At 41.9% G+C, this 17,768-nt stretch overlaps 1 protein-coding gene across 2 annotated transcripts in view; it reads right to left on the reverse strand.

Annotated features, from left to right (window-relative positions):
* Nucleotides 1-17,768, reverse strand: part of LOC126297376 (uncharacterized) — a 352,843-nt gene that overhangs the window by 14,943 nt on the left and 320,132 nt on the right. For both annotated transcript variants that reach the window (XM_049988102.1, XM_049988101.1), the window contains exons 20-22: nucleotides 16,120-16,241; nucleotides 9,914-10,037; nucleotides 9,708-9,819 (exon numbers count right to left, since the gene is read on the reverse strand). In XM_049988102.1, coding sequence (XP_049844059.1) covers nucleotides 9,708-9,819; nucleotides 9,914-10,037; nucleotides 16,120-16,241 — 358 coding nt within the window. The remainder of the gene's footprint in view (nucleotides 1-9,707; nucleotides 9,820-9,913; nucleotides 10,038-16,119; nucleotides 16,242-17,768) is intronic.

The following is a 17,768-nucleotide window of genomic DNA, read 5'->3' on the forward strand; positions in this document are numbered from 1 at the left end:
CGAGGACTGCAAATCGAGAGATCAATGGCTGAATATGTGCCATGTGCCACACTGATGTGTGTGGGGACACCTGTATTTAACTGGTAGAGGTCGAGTTGTGACAGTAAATTTTTGACCTCCCTACCTTGGCCAGTAAGCATGGAGCCACCTCACAAGGGGTTATGCGTATTAAAATCTCCCAGAAATAGGAAAGGTTTAGGGAGCTGATCAACCAGTGCAGCCAATAAGTTCAGGGATACTGCACCATTTGAAGAAAGATATACATTGTAGACAGTTATTTCCTGCATCGTCATTCTGACAGCCACAGCTTCAAGAGGGGTTTGTAGGGGCACAGGTTCACTATGTACTGAGTTCAGGACATAAACGCAAACTCCATCTGACACATTATTATAGTCTCTATGGTCCTGTAATATCCCTTATAGCCATGGAGGGCAGGGGATTGCCGGGAACCAGGTTTCCTGGAGGGCCATGCAGAAAGCAGGTTTAAAGCGTAATGGTTGCCATAGCTCAGCCAGGTGGTGGAAGAAACCGCCACAATTCCACTGGAGGATTACGTGATCGTTAGACTGGGAAGGCATGAAACTCTCAATGAGGCAGTCTACACCTCAGGGTCACCTGCTGCCACCAGATGAGAACCTATGAAATTGACATCCATCGTGTCTGAGGGCCCAGTGAGATCTAGGTCCTCAGGGGACACCAGAATCTCCACCTTATCCTCAGACACTGAGCTTGCAGGTAGTGGTGGTGTGGGTGCCACTGCAGTGCCTTGGTTCTTGGGGGTCTTTTTCTTTTTAGGTTTCTCTCACTGATCCTTAGGTTTGTCTGGCTGGGAGGTCTTCACTGATTCAGTCTCAGCAAGTCTCAGTGACTAAGCAAGACCGCGAAGTCCTACAACCAGTTACCTGTGGTTGCTTCAGCCACTGGCAGGTGTCAGATTTGCCACTGGTAGGAACCTGGGAAGGGAGGGACCCAAGGGATCCTTTCCTGGCGAGAGGAGCCAAAGAAGACTTACGCTTCTCTGGCTGAGAAGTGGGGACTAATGTCCCCGATGGTTGAGGGGGGGGGGGGGTGTTGCTCCTCAAGTAGGTTGTGCAGGAGCAACAGGGAGGAAAGTGCCCCCCACCATCAAGAGGCAGGTGGAGTCTGAAGGCCCTGAGAGTCAACTGTAGGCAGCAGAACAGAAGATGGTGGAACTGTTGTCATAGCAGCAGTGTAGGTTGACATCATATGCACAGGATGCAACCTCTTAATATTTTATCTTAGCCTCAGCGTAGATCAGTCGGTCCAGGATCTTGTGTTCCATTATTTTTCTTTCTTTCTGGAGAATCCTGCAGTGTGGTGAGCAAGGTGAATGGTGCTCTCTACAGTTGCACAGATGGCAGGTGGAGAACATGGAGTATTGGCATGTGATTGACGTCCACAATCTCAACATGTTATGCTGGAAGTACGGCAGGAAGACATATGGCCGAACTTCCAGCACTTAAAGCACCGCATCGGGGGAGGGATATGTCACAGTGGTAGACCATCACCTTGACCTTCTTGGATAATGTGTCACCCTCGAAGGCCAGGATGAAGGCACCAGTGGCATCCTGATCATCCCTTGTAACTTGGTGGACACACTGGACGAAATGGACACCTCGCTGCTCTAAACTGGTGCACAGCTCATTGTCAGACTGCAAAAGAAGGTCGCTGTTATATATGATGGCCTGAAACATATTTAAGCTCTTATGGGGCATGATGAACACAGAAACATCCCAAAGCTTGACACAGGCGAGTAGTGCCTATGACTGGGCAGAGGATGCTGTTTTGATGAAGACCGACCCTGATCGCATTTTGGACAAGCCCTGTACCTCTCCAAGCTTGTCCTCAAAATGCTCCACAAAAAACTGAGGATTCATTAACAAGAAAGATTCCCCATCAACTCTTGTACATATGAGGTATCAGGGTGACTGAGCTTCACTGCCACCCTTAGCCTGGCATTCCTCCCATGGTGTGTGTGTGGGGGGGGGGGGGGGGGGGGGGGGGGGCGAGAATGATTTGGGGTCCTATTTCTTAGCACTGAAGTTAGACCTTGATCGCTTAGAGACTGCTGGTGTTTGACCGCCAGCAAGATATGATGTACTACTTGTGCTCCCTGCCGCCGTTGGATAAGCAGCTGCAGCAGCAAGTCGTATAACCCTAGCTTACTTATTTGTTAGATAGTTTAATTAATTTCTTTGCGTGTTTTTGGGTACTTGCATTGTTTAATTCATATATTTCAGGCGTATTATAGTATTTGACAGTTGTAGCATCGCGCTTTAGTGTTTACTTGGTAGATTCTTATTTAAATTGCGTGCGAGTTTCGTATAGGAGGTGCAATTTCGAGTTTTAGTTACTGTAATCGTAAATTCAGCAGATTGTAGTGCAGTCGTTAGGCATTTGTACAGGTTAGTTGATACATTCTTTGCGTGTTTCGCTTGCGTTATCTAGGCACGGACCCATGTTTCAGTAACTGTTGTTCAACATCGATTAGAATGGACAGGGACTGCGATTGCTGTGTTCGGATGAGGGCTGACTTGGCATCCCTTCGCTCACAGCTGCAATTGGCGCTGACTTCAGTCACGCAGCTTGAGGCTGTTGCCAATGGGCACCACTGTGGGGAGCCGGACTTGGGTATCACGGGGATGTCAACCTCGTCCCGTCTGTCCCCAGATCGGTCTGCCGCTGTGGTTGCCCCGGTTGCTGCTCGCAGTGGGGCTCAGCCCTCGCCTGTGGTTGATTGGGAGGTCGTTCCAAGGCATGGCAGGCAGCGAAAGGCGTCCCCGGAGGCTGATCAGAAAGCCTCCCTGGTGCGTCTGACAAACCAGTTTCAGGCACTGTCTCTGGTTGAGCCAGATGCAGCACAGGGTGCAGCCAGCTGCAGGTGGTGGCACATGTCGGCACTAACGACGTGTGTCGCTTTGGATCTGAGGAAATTCTCTCTGGATTCCAGCAGCTATCTGATTTGGTGAAGGCTGCCGGTCTTGCTTACGAGATGAAGGCAGAACTCCCCATCTGCAGCATCGTTGACAGAACCGACTGCGGACCTTTGGTGCAGAGCCGGGTGGAGGGTCTGAATCAGAGGCTCAGACGGTTTTGCGACCGTATTGGCTGCAGATTCCTTGACTTGCGCCATAGGGTGGTGGGGTTTCGGGTTCCGCTGAATAGGTCAGGTGTTCACTACACTCAGCTGGCGGCTACACGGGTAGCGGAGGCTGTGTGGCATGGACTGGGCGGTTTTTTAGGTTAGAAGGCCTTGGGAAAGTACGGGGTGGGCTGCAATGTCAAAGGGTGCTTGGCAATTACAGGATGTGCTTGGATCAAGGAACAGTTGGAATTATAGTTGTAAATTGTTGTAGTTGCGCTGGAAAAGTCCCTGAGCTTCAAGCGCTAATAGAAAGCACAGAAGCTGATATCGTTATAGGTACAGAAAGCTGGCTAAAGCCTGAAATAAGTTCTGCAGAAATTTTTACGAAGTCTCAGACGGTGTTCAGGAAAGATAGATTAGGCAGAATTGGTGGTGGAGTGTTTGTGTCTGTCAGTAGTGGTTTATCTTGTAGTGAAGTCGAAGTAGATACTCCGTGCGAATTGGTGTGGGTGGAGGTTATACTTAACAGCCGAATTAAGTTAATAATTGGCTCCTTCTACCGACCCCCAGACTCCGATGATACAGTTGCGGAACAGTTCAGAGAAAGTTTGAGTCTCGTAACAAATAAATACCCCACTCATACGGTTATAGTTGGTGGGGACTTCAACCTACCCTCGGTATGTTGGCAAAAATACTTGTTCAAAACCGGTGGTAGGCAGAAAACGTCCTCCGAGATTGCCATAAATGCATTCTCCGAAAATTATTTCGAGCAGTTAGTCCACGAACCCACGCGAATTGTAAATGGTTGCGAAAACACACTTGACCTCTTGGCCACAAACAATCCAGAGCTGATAGAGAGCATCATGACTGATACAGGGATTAGTGATCACAAGGTCATTGCAGCTAGGCTCAATACCATTTCTCCCAAATCCATCAGAAACAAACGCAAAATAATTTTATTTAAAAAAGCGGATAAAGTGTCACTAGAAGCCTTCCTAAAAGACAATTTCCATTCCTTCCGAACTGACTATGCGAATGTAGACGAGATGTGGCTCAAATTCAAAGATATAGTAGCAACAGCAATTGAGATACTCATACCTCATAAATTGGTAAGAGATGGAACGGATCCCCCGTGGTACACAAAAAAGGTCCGAACGCTGTTGCAGAGGCAACGGAAAAAGCATGCGAAGTTCAGAAGAACGCGAAATCCCGAAGATGGGCTAAAATTTACAGACGCGCGAAATTTGGCACGTACTTCGATGCGAGATGCCTTTAATAGGTTCCACAACGAAACACTGTCTCGAAATTTGGTAGAAAATCCGAAGAAATTCTGGTCGTATGTAAAGTACACAAGCGGCAAGATGCAGTCAATACCTTTGCTGCGCAGTGCAGATGGTACTGTTATCGACGACTGTGCCGCTAAAGCGGAGTTATTGAACGCAGTTTTCCGAAATTCCTTCACCAGGAAAGACGAATGGAATATTCCAGAATTTGCAACACGAACATCTGCTAGCATGAGTTTCTTAGAAGTAGATACCTTAGGGGTTGCGAAGCAACTCAAATCGCTTGATACGGGCAAGTCTTCAGGTCCAGATTGTATACCGATTAGGTTCTTTCAGATTACGCTGATACTATAGCTCCCTACTTAGCACTCATATACAACCGCTCGTTCACCGATAGATCTGTACCTACAGATTGGAAAATTGCGCAGGTCGCACCAGTGTTCAAGAAGGGTAGTAGGAGTAATCCATTTAACTACAGACCTATATCATTGACGTCGGTTTGCAGTAGGGTTTTGGAGCATATACTGTATTCAAACATTATGAATCACCTCAAAGGGAACGATCTATTGACATGTAATCAGCATGGCTTCAGAAAACATCGCTCTGGTGCAACGCAGCTAGCTCTTTATTCGCACGAAGTAATGGCCGCTATCGACAGGGGATCTCAAGTTGATTCCGTATTTCTAGATTTCCGGAAAGCTTTTGACACCGTTCCTCATGAGCGACTTCTAATCAAGCTGCGGAGCTATGGGGTATCGTCTCAGTTGTGCGACTGGATTCGTGATTTCCTGTCAGGAAGGTCGCAGTTCGTAGCAATAGACGGCAAATCATCGAGTAAAACTGAAGTGATATCAGGTGATCCCCAGGGAAGCGTCCTGGGACCTCTACTGTTCCTGATCTATATAAATGACCTGGGTGACAATCTGAGCAGTTCTCTTAGACTGTTCGCAGATGATGCTGTAATTTACCGTCTAGTAAGGTCATCCGAAGACCAGTATCAGTTGCAAAGCGATTTAGAAAAGATTGCTGTATGGTGTGGCAGGTGGCAGTTGATGCTAAATAATGAAAAGTGTGAGGTGATCCACACGAGTTCCAAAAGAAATCCGTTGGAATTCGATTACTCGATAAATAGTACAATTCTCAAGGCTGTCAATTCAACTAAGTACCTGGGTGTTAAAATTGTGAACAACTTCAGTTGGAAGGACCACATAGATAATATTGTCGGGAAGGCGAGCCAAAGGTTGCGTTTCATTGGCAGGACACTTAGAAGATGCAACAAGTCCACTAAAGAGACAGCTTACACTACACTCGTTCGTCCTCTGTTAGAATATTGATGCGCGGTGTGGGATCCTTACCAGGTGGGATTGACGGAGGACATCGAAAGGGTGCAAAAAAGGGCAGTTCGTTTTGTATTATCACGTTATAGGGGAGAGAGTGTGGCAGATATGATACATGAGTTGGGATGGAAGTCATTACAGCATAGACGTTTTTCGACGCAGCGAGACCTTTTTACGAAATTTCAGTCACCAACTTTCTCTTCCGAATGCGAAAATATTTTGTTGAGCCTAACCTATATAGGTAGGAATGACCATCAAAATAAAATAAGAGAAACCAGAGCTTGAACAGAAAGGTTTAGGTGTTCGTTTTTCCCGCTTGCTGTTCGGGAGTGGAATAGTAGAGAGATAGTATGATTGTGGTTCGATGAACCCTCTGCCAAGCACTTAAATGTGAATTGCAGAGTAGTCATGTAGATGTAGACTACATTTCATGGCTTGTCATCCGCCCTGATGCCACTCACTTCGACCAGGATCCCTCCCCGCGGGCACCACCCAGCCGCAGCAAAGGCCACCTGGCAGGATGGCCATTTCCAAGAGTCCCGATGCCCCAGGGTGACAGGCATCTACTCCTTATCATATGTGGGGAGTTAACAGCACAGGCACCAGCAGAGTGATCCCTGTGGGGTCAGGGGACTACAACCAACAAGGTACATGGCGGCCCCACCACAACGGACGGGCTACTATGCTGGATATCAGGGGAAACAAGCTTGTCCATTATCACAAACAGCATAGAAAAGCGATACTGCACAGAGGATGAAGGAAAATGCACCCAGGAGTGTGACCTTGCCCAACAGCTGGAGAATGAGGGGAAATGTAGATCCACGCAGACAAAGGATGCAAGAGATCTCAGCGCACGATAGATGCTATACACCATGTAAGACGCCCTTCCCCAATTGGCTCGCTCTTCGGCAAAATTTTGAAACATGGTGGTCAAACCCTACAGGGGACCATCACATCAAGGCCTAAATGTGTGAAACTCCTTTCAGTCACCTCTTACGACAGGCAGGAATACCTCGGGCCTATTCTAGCCCCCCGGACCTGCAGGGGCAGTATTTTGGCTCTACATTTATAAAACTGAGAAGGTGAAATGAACTCCACTTGAAAAGTATTTAGGGGTAAATGGCAAATTATGAAAAATGGAACATTTCCTGTTTTATTGTTAGTTTTTGAAATTTGTATCACGAAACAGTCATAGATAAGCAGTAGCAAGTTGAAAAATGTATTTATTCACAGTGCTTTTGCTGCCTCCATAATGAGCAGTTCTCATTTCAAAGCACTCCTAATAAAGCTTCATCATTGCAACAGGGATAATTAACAATCAGAAACTGACCCTCTCCTCAAAATATGCACATTTGTTGACCACTTAATTTCTGTTGTTCCTACTTCCTGTGCTGTAATACTGATTAAGATGTTTGGGGATTTAGAGAAAGCATAAAATTTCATGTCTAATTCAAGAAAAAACCTCAGAAATACAGCATAAAGTTGCTTCTTATTTTTGGAGTGTGTCTCATGTGCAACACGTGGTACTGCATGCTGGGAAGAGGAAACAGACATTATTGCACTTTTCCAGAGACTTCAGCAGAAGTCCTTTGACAAAAACTCACTGTGTGTATCACTATTGTAGTTCATCTACTTTTGATTGAATGTAGAATCAGATCATGAAAGAACTGGGCATGTGTATGTTGAACAGAATGAAACTTCCAAAATATACTGTTTTCAAATGTCAAATTGAGAAAGGAGAAATACTTTTTGCTAAGAGGGAACATTTGTTGTGGCTATACTGAAGAAATAAAGTGGGGAGACAAATGACATTTTGATGTTGTTGACATGCCATACAGCATATACACTATGTGATCAAAAGTATCCAGACACCTGGCTGAAAATGACTTACAAGTTCGTGGTGCCCTCCATCGGTAATGCTGGAACTCAATATGGTGTTGGCCCACCTTTAGCCTTGATGAAAGCTTCCGCTCTCACAGGCGTATGTTCAATTAGGTGCTGGAATGTTTTTGGGGAATGGCAGCCCATTGTTCACAGAGTGCTGCACTGAGGAGAGGTATCGATGTTGGTCGGTGAGGCCTGGCATGAACTTAGCGTTCCGAAACATCCCAAAGGTATTCTACAGGATCCAGGTCAGCACTCCATGCAGGCCAGTTCTTTACAAGCATGTTATTGTCTTTTAACCACTCCACCACAGACCGTGCATTATGAACAGGTGCTCAAATGTTTTGAAAGTTGCAGTCGCCATTCTCGAATTGCTCTTCAGCAGTGGGAAGCAAGAAGGTGCCTAAAACATCAATGTAGGCCATGCAAAACAATAAGGGGTGCAAGCCCCCTCCACGAAAAACACAACCACACCATAACACCACTGCCTATGAATTTTACTGTTGGCACTACACACGCTATGACATTCACCGGGCATTCACTATACCCACACCCTGCTATCAGATTGCAACATTGTGTATTGCAATTCGTCACTCCACACAACATTTTTCCATTGTTCAATCATCCAATGTTTACACCCCTTACACCAAGCAAGGCATCGTTTGGTATTTACTGGTGTGGTGAGTAGCTTGTGAGCAGCCGCTCGACCATGAAATCCAAGTTTTCTCACCTCCCACCTGTCATAGTACTTGCAGTGGATCCTGTTGCAGTTTGGAATTCCTGTGTGATGGTCTGGATAGATGTCTGCCTATCACACATTACGAACCTCTTAAACTGTTAGCGGTCTCTGTCAGTCAACAGACGAGGTTGGCCTGTACACCTTAGTGCTGTACGTGTCCCTTCACATTTCCACTTCACTATCACATCAGAAACAGTGGACCTAGGGATGTTTAGGAGTGTGGAAATCTCGCATACAGATGTGTGACACAAGTGACACCCAATCAACTAACCACGTTCGAAGTCCATGAGTTCTGTGGAGTGCTGCATTCTGCTCTTGCACATTGTCTAATAGAATAGAAGGGAGAACCGATAGAGGTACTCAGGGTACCCTCTGCCACACATCGTCAGGTGGCTTGCGGAGTATGGATGTAGATGTAGATGTAATGACTACTGAGGTCGCTGATATGTAGTACCTAGCAGTAGGTGGCAGCACAATGCATGCAACATGAAAAATGTATGTTTTTGGAGGTATCTGGATGCTTTTAATCACAGTGTAAATCTGACATCACTGTGCACTTATCAGCAGGTCCTGTCACCAACACAAACCCATTCAAAAGAAAACAACATGCTTAGTGGAAGTAGTTCTTTTTCCATCTTTTAATTTGAGTGTCTCAAATGCTTACATTTTATACCAGGAAACAAGAAGGTCAAATAATAGAAAAAATGCAGGCTAATAGATGGCAAACAACTTTGTTCTACACGGAGGCAAACATACAGAAACAAATAACTCCCTAGGATTAAAACAAGCAAACAGTGTAAAAGGCATTTCCCACACAAATTACAATGAACTGAAAAAATCAAATCCGAGTCAAGTTTGTAAACTCCATGCACACACCAGCAACAAAGAAACAATGGGGCACCCTGATTGAGGTGTTGCTCCATATATACCTGACTGCTTCAAAAACTATCATAATGGAGCAAACTGTATGACTAAAGCATGTACAAATTTTTCCTCAAATAAAAAAAAAAAAATCATAAAATTAAAAATTTGTCTATGGTGTTCTATTTAGGTAAATGTATCTAACATTACTGTATTTCAATTTATTATTGATCTCACAATGAGCTTGTTATCATTTAATTACTGATTTTTATAAAATTTTTTCTTACTGAAAAATTACTACAACTGACTCAGTGCCACATTGGGAGCATAATATCAAAAGTGTTAAGTAAGAGCTTTACTCTGTGGTAAGTATGTTGTCATATTTACCTCTTGTGAATTATACTAAGTATATACACTACTTTACCACAGACACAAAAATTATACCTATTATACAGTAGAGTGATGATATTTGGAAAGTAAGTTAATAAACAACATACCATTTTGATAAGTAAAATTCATATAACTTCACAGGACACCTTAGTGGATTTTCTTCATTTTCTTGCTGCTCATACTTTCTCTTTTTCTTCGTCTTTGTTCTTCCATCTTCAGCTGATGAAATTTTGGTTAAATCATGAGATTATTGTTCAACAGTAATAAAAAAAGCAAGAAAGATTGAAAGAAGATGGCATATCATAATTCATACCCCTCATTGATGGTGGAGGATAAAACCGTAGAAGAGCAGACGATGTGCCTCCACTTGCTTGGCCTGGTCTTTTCCAATGCTTTATTATATGAGCAAAGGACAGTTGCATATGGTCATCGACAGTCTATTGGAGAAGAAAAGAAACATTTATACTACAAGTAAATAAATGACTTCTACAGGGAACTATGTAAAATATGTTCTTAAACAACTATTTTTTAATCCACAAGCAAAATTTCACGTAGTGTGCTACACAAAAGTAATTCATAGGTTGTGTAGCAACTGTATATTCACTGTCTTAAAAGATCAATTGCTGCTGGGGATTTGCTGTAGTCAGTGCCACAGAACCATTACAAATACAGGGTCAGTGATTCACTGATTGGAACTATATCAAATCCCCCGTCTGATAATCCAGATTATTCTAATTCAACTAAGGTAAATTCCATGATCATTCCTTCAAAAATGCGATGACCGATTATATTTTACATCCTTTTCCAATATAAGCTTGTTCTCTGTCTGCATTTTTTCACTGTTGATGAGCTGCAAAACACGAATCTTTGTTTTCGAGGATTCTGTCCTGGAAATTTGGGAACGTTACTGTAATGAACAATGCACAATAGTGCACAAATATTTTAATAACCAACAACAGACGGGCAGCACATGTTTAATTGAACAAAATTTGTCAGATAATCATATACTGAAAATTCACTACTATGGAGCTATGCCATAAAATGATAGACCATTAGAAATGAGCAAACATAAGTTCTTCTGGTAAGCTGATAAGGTTGAACATACAGAATGCATTCTCACATTGGAATGAAGTGTGCCCTGATAAGAACTTAGAGCACCTGCCCACGAAAGGTAATGTCCTGGGTTCAAGTCCCGGTCCGGCACATAATTTTAGTCTGCCTGGAAGTGGCTTTGTCGTTTTGTCTAACGAGGCTGCTGCTGCGTAACACCACATTACACCAATGATGCCACTCTGTATTCACTGAAATCAAGGTGGACAATGCAAGTCTATAGTATTTACATTTTTCTTAATTCTCTTCATTTCAATACAATGATGAAATGTCCTTGTTGAATGTAAATCATTTAAGGAGTAAAGCTAACAACTTTGGGGGGGGGGGGGGGGGGTTACATCTAGTAGGAGCTTCTGAAGCAGGTGCATCCTAAAAGTGTCTTGGGCACAATTAAGAATTTTCTAAGTGTCCAGACCGTATAGGACCTGAGCTACGACAGAGACATTACAATCAGCTGTGCTAGATATCTTATTTTGAGTTCTTAGTCAGATATTTGCATATGTGGCATGAAGTCCACGTGAAATCGTGAAGCCAAAATGAAAGTTATGTAAAAGCACAGAAGTTTCCTATCTAAAGGGCAAATGTTGCTAAATGTCATACTGAAGGTATAAAATGTGCCACAGGAATGTGAGTTCCAGTTTTCCTAGTATTAATAAAAGAATGAAATGTGACTAACTTTCTAAACTTCATGGGTTACCTACCCATCACCTCACTTCATTACATCACTGATGTGTCAAAACATAAACTTACTGGACTTTTAACATGCAAGCAGATACAATTTTTGGATATCAGAATCAGTCATGTAGCATGGAGTTAAGTTTGAATAAAGAAGACACCTGGGAGCAGCAATAAGGACACACTAGTGGCACATGGTCAATGAGAATACACCGAATATAATGTCTCAAGCAGAAGCAACATAGTGCTCACTCCTGTTTTAGGTACATTTATGATGCAGACTCACTGCTGGTGCACTGCCTGTCACTGCTCACCAGGAGCCTTGTTACATTTATGCTGCAACATTGCTGGTTGTGCAGGTTTCTCCTTTCTCGCCAGGAATTTTTACCCCACGGCTGTTTACACTGCTAGTGACACCAAAACAATATTTGTGCATCATCTTACAACTATAATTGTGGTTCATTCACATGAAAAATTTTGTTATTGACAATATGAAAGAAGAATAGGTATGAAGGGACACACTGAATGTAAATGTACTGCAGATATTTGTGCCAACTTTAAAAACAGTTCAAAAATTATACTGAGCACTTTTTCAGAAAGTTATGACTGTTGTAACAAATTTCCAATTTTAAGTATTACTGAACCAGTATAGTGTAAGATATGAAGATTCAACCAAAAATTATACAATAATTTCTGATGAGTAATTCATGGGACTCCTCACTCTGAAATTTTTATCCACATCTACTTCATATACTGCAACTGCCACTTGTAGATTTTTATGCAGTTATTCTAATGAAAGAAAAGAAAACAATACCTTACCTGAAACATAGGAACTAATTTCCAAAAATTATTACACCTAGTATTATCCCTCATGAGGTGGTCACAATGATCTCTCTGTCCCTTGTCCCTGATAACTTTGCGTCCAAAAATGGCTGAAATAAGTGCATGCTTAAAAATCATCACTTCTAGTCCTCACAACATTACAGTCTGTGTATGGTGGTATCATTGGTAAAATATTGGAAAAATGAAGTCAGCCTACAAAGGAGCTTGCTTACAAAATGCTCATGTGACCCATCCTAGAACATAGCTGAAGTGTGTGGGATCCATACCAAATAAGACTATCTGCAGACATTGAAAGCCTAGAAAGAAGGGCAGCACCAGTGTCCACACGTTTAGTTGAGCATGAGAGACTGTCACAGAAATGCAGGAAAAGCCTGAGCTGGAAGATGCTCACAGCTCGATACAAAACTCTCTCTCAAAAAAGTACTTACAACATTGCAAGTACCAGTATTAAGTGAGGAATATAGGAATATATTATAGCTCCCTAATGATCAGCCTTGCAGTGATCACAAAAATAAAGTTACATGAAGGTAAGGGTAACCTAATGATAGGTGGGACAGTGACTTTTCAGAAGCCACTTTTCTCGTGCTATATACCTTAATAAATGGTACACTGGGAAATATCTTCTCCCATGCACTTCACAGTAGTTTTCAGAGTGTGTATGTAGATGCTGATGAAGTAGGTGTACACTGTGTGAGAAACTATGCAACTAGGAACAGCCAACCACGAGGCTGCTAGAGTGACCCTGAAGCAGCTAATCATGGGTCAAGTTTCAGGACATGCATCGATGCTTGCAGAGGAGCACTAACCAACTTTATACCAATACTTGGCGAGGATTGTAGTGAACAGTGATGGTGCAGAATAAGTGAACTGGTATGACAAAGTGGACTTCATCATCACCAGGCCATAGCATCAAGCAGAAAGGTGGCGGCATGAATGCATCCTTAGTGTATGGTAACATTAGTATGAAGTGTGGTAGCATTCCAGAGGAACTGAATTTAGACTGTGGGCTAGGGATGGTGGATAAAGAAGGTATGTGTTAGGCATTAGAAATTTCAAGAGTCAGGATTTGTAGACCTCTATTATCCAGTGTGCTTATTACTTGCAAGTGTAACACACAAATGGTATTTATGATATGCTTAAGGTTCTTACAGAGAAAGGGAAGGAAACTGAAATGAGAAATAGAGAAAGTCCATATATTTTTTTAAGCAATCAATAGCTGGTTACAGAAGAAAACTTACATGGAAAGACAGATGAACAGAATCAGCAGAATGATGTAGGAGAGAGATAGCTGCACATTTGATTGACACCAGTTCATTTCTATGAAGAGACTTGTTCATACTTATCAAACATATACCTCTGTTCATGTCTACATTGCTGCTTTATTTAATTCATCATCCACTTTCTGTCTATAATTCCTTCCTTATCTTTTACTATTAACATATCAGTTTATTCAGCTACCCCATTTACATTAGGGATACACTATTTTCACTTTTCTTTAGTCAAATTATTTCTCCAATGTAGCTTTTCTGGGTGGAGGGAATAGTACATTCACAGTAGTTTATTTTAATGAGTAATAAACATCCATCATCATTCTGTTCATGCCTTAAAAAGTAAAGTTCTCATCAATCCAAAGATCGATTTGAACACCACAGTGCTTTACAAGGCATGATCCTGCTGCATGTGGTATGCTGTTGCCTTCCCCTTCCTTTACAATTCTAAAATCAAGGACATTTAATGGACAAAAAAGTACATTATAAATGCTATGTCAACAACATGCTGTTGCTTGTAGATGGAACTCGGGACGACACTGATACAACTCAGTATAACCCCACTTTTACATTCCTGGAATTAATGTTTTCCTACCGTTTATGACTTTTTTTATCGCTCTCGTCAAATTTCCTAGTCCATTATTTACACTTTATGAAAAAATGTTGGTGGAGAAAAAACTGATGTAAAATGACACTGTCATGGCGTTGGCCATCAAGTAGTATTTAGCAACATTAAGTGGTTAAGTTTCTTGACACTTTCTCTACTCAGCAGATCTGAACCAGTAAATGGGTAAAAGTTGGAACTATCTGTGTCTTATGTCCTGCTGCAAGGGGGATTCAAATAATGATGATATGACCTATCACAAACCATGCCTCCATCCTTGCTACCCTCCCTGTTTTCCTTTCCCTGTTGCTTCATATCCTGGGTTGTGTGTAACTAAATCCACTTTACCTTCTTCCCTTTCTTTCCCCTCTCTCCTCCCTGATGAAGGAACATTTATTCCGAAAGATGGGAATGTAAATTTTCGGTTGTTTTTTGTGTATCTATCGGCTGTACTGAGCTGAGGTAAGTACTGAGCAGCCCCTGTATCTCTTTGTTATTATTTGTTTCACATCTTTAAAGTGGGGGTTCTCTGTGGTTGGATAAATGTAAAGCATTCAACAACAGAAATTGACTTCATTGTAGAGCTCAAAAGTAGCAATCTTATTCCAATTTTTAGATCTTGTGGTAACGAGGCAAGGCAAATCACACACCTCCAACATCTTTAGAAAGCCAACACCAACAGGTGTTGTGATTCCTAACCAAATGTCACATTTAGAAGCTTAGTGCACAGAGTCATTTATATCTGGGACCAGGAAAAGTGAATTAGCAAAGGCAGAGGTTTATAAAATGCAGTGTCCATCATGTGCCATGAAATATATAGGACAGATGGGGAGAAAATTTTCGACAAGATATAGAGAGCATGCAGACGTTTCTACACTGTGCAGTTAACATAAATGAGTGGTTGCTGAACATATATGTGAAACTAGTCACCTGCTAAATAGCATAGAAAAGGATTTAGAAGTGATGCATGCAAAAAAGAAAGGAGAGAAGCTTGACCTACATGAAGGACTTGTAATAGCAATGCACCGAGATACAGTCGATAACGTACTTCATGTACAAACAGGTGAGAGTAGTAATGCTTTCTTCAATGGCTCTTTGGAGCCTTTTTTTTTTAAGGTTAGAATTAACACAGTATATGTAGGTATGTTGTATAAATAACCACTGATATATTCTCTCTTCACGTCCTCTGTAACATCTCTGGAAAGCTATGGCACAGCTGATGGCTCAATGCAAACTGTTGAAGCCATACATGTGTTTACCGAACTAGCCAATGCATGAGGAGGCACCCGATGGACTTTCAGCTGATGTGACTGGTGTTACTACTATTAACTGAACTGGCAGTAATTGGGATAAGGAGCACAAAGAATCTAGTGTTACTGTTTGTAAAAGTAACACAAGGACTTATAATGTCTGAATAAATTCGTGTGTTTTCATTTTGTGACTGTGTGTGCTACTATGTAAGAGTTAATGCAGACAGCCAGATGATGGAAGCTCGACTCCCAAAACACATTGTTGAATGGTTGGTTGATTTGGGGGAGGGGACCAAACAACGAGATCATAGGTTCCATCGGATTAGGGAAGGAAGTCGGCCGTGCCCTTACAAAGGAACCATTCTGGCATTTGCCTGAAGTGGTTTAGGGAAGTCAAGAAAAACCTAAATCAGTATGGCTGGATGCAGGTTTGAACTGTTGTCTCCTGAATGTGGTACATAGCTGAAGATTACATTCCTGACATTAGTGGTTGTATGATAAATTTATTATAAGAAATAACTACAACATATATGTCATATGAATGCAGGTAACACAGATGATAATAATAATGAAGCTCTGGAAGTTAAAATCCAAAAGGCATTATGTTTCATATGCTCAACATGCTTGGCACTACACATAAGAGATAATGTCAGAAGTATTTCATTATAATTTTTTTCGAGATGAGAAATCCAAATTTTTATTTGAAACTCTGCACTTTCCATATGGCAAAGGACAACAATCATTCTGACATAGATTTGTTCCAACTTACCACAAGATTGAAATATTTAGTATTGAAAAACATGAGGGTAGTAAGTAGAACATCAGGTGAATGGGCACCTAGTTGCTTGCTTTCCCACAGATGTTCCTCCATCACCCGGGTGGCAATTTCATCTGCAATTAATTACAATGGCATAAGTTCTCTGTTCATTTAATTAACAAATATAAAAAGTTATTGCTCCCATAAATGAGAATGACATTCATCATTAAATGAACAATGATAGGTTTGTTGGCAGTGTTCCACAGTTGGACACACACTACTAACATCTACCTTTGCATACATGCTACATTTTGACAACTGTTTTATGAGAAATACCTGACACCTGTTACTAACAAACTGCACTGAAAAATTATCTCTGAGTGAAAACGGTGATACAACTAAAAATAGATTACTTAGCAGCTCCACGTGTTACAATATGTCATTTACACTGATAGGTCAAGTCTACATTTTGCACTAAAAAGAATTGTTAAATTCCACTTTGTGGTCATGTGATAGCATATGTAAAATATTCCATGACTATTCATTTAAATATATTTCTACATCAGTTTTAACACATCAGTAATACAGATGTATTTCATATTTACTGAGTGTCTCAGATCTTAAGTGTCATATTTAAACCAACAGTTGAGAATCCTAAAATGAGTATCTGAAGATAACTGGACGGAAATTAGTTTTGCAAGCAGTATAAGGCCTTGAATGAGGAATGTGTGCTTATATATCATAACTTAGTAAGTAATTTCCTTAGTGATATATGTGGTGCATCACTGGCACAGGGAATTTTTCCAGACAGGTTAAAATTAGCAGCAGATAAACCATTTCATATGAAAGGTGGAAATATGGACTAAAACAATTATCATCTGATTTCCTTACTAGCATTTTTTCCAAAATATTCAAAGTAGTAATGTATTCAATCCCCCCATGAACCATGGACCTTGTCGTTGGTGGGGAGGCTTGCATGCCTCAGCGATACAGATGGCTGTACCGTAGGTGCAACCACAACCACAACAGGGGGGTATCTGTTGAGAGGCCAGACAAACGTTTGGTTCCTGAAGAGGGGCAGCAGCCTTCTCAGTAGTTGCAGGGGCAACAGTCTGGATGGCTGACTGATCTGGCCTTGTAACACTAACCAAAATGGCCTTACTGTGCTTGTACTGTGAATGGCTGAAAGCAAGGGGAAACTACAGCCGTAATTTTTCCCGAGGGCATGCAGCTTTACTGTATGGTTAGATGATGATGGTGTCCTCTTGGGTAAATTATTCCGGGGGTAAAATAGTCCCCCATTCGGATCTCCGGGTGGGGACTACTCAAGAGGTCGTCGTTATCAGAAGAAAGAAAACTGCCGTTGTACGGAGCGTGGAATGTCAAATCCCTTAATCTGGCAGGTAGGTTAGAAAATTTAAAAAGGGAAATGGATAGGTTAAAGTCAGATAAAGTGGGAATTAGTGAAGTTCGGTGGCAGGAGGAACAAGACTTTTGGTCAGGTTAAGACAGGGTTATAAATACAAAATCAAATAGGGGTAATGCAGGAGTAGGTATAATAATGAATTAAAAAAAAAAAGATAGGAGTGCAGGTAAGCTACTACAAACAGCATAGTGAACACATTATTGTGGCCAAGATAGACACAAAGCCCATGCCTACT

This window comes from Schistocerca gregaria, chromosome X (genome assembly GCF_023897955.1).
Source record: "Schistocerca gregaria isolate iqSchGreg1 chromosome X, iqSchGreg1.2, whole genome shotgun sequence".
Classification (NCBI taxonomy): Eukaryota; Metazoa; Arthropoda; class Insecta; order Orthoptera; family Acrididae; genus Schistocerca; species Schistocerca gregaria.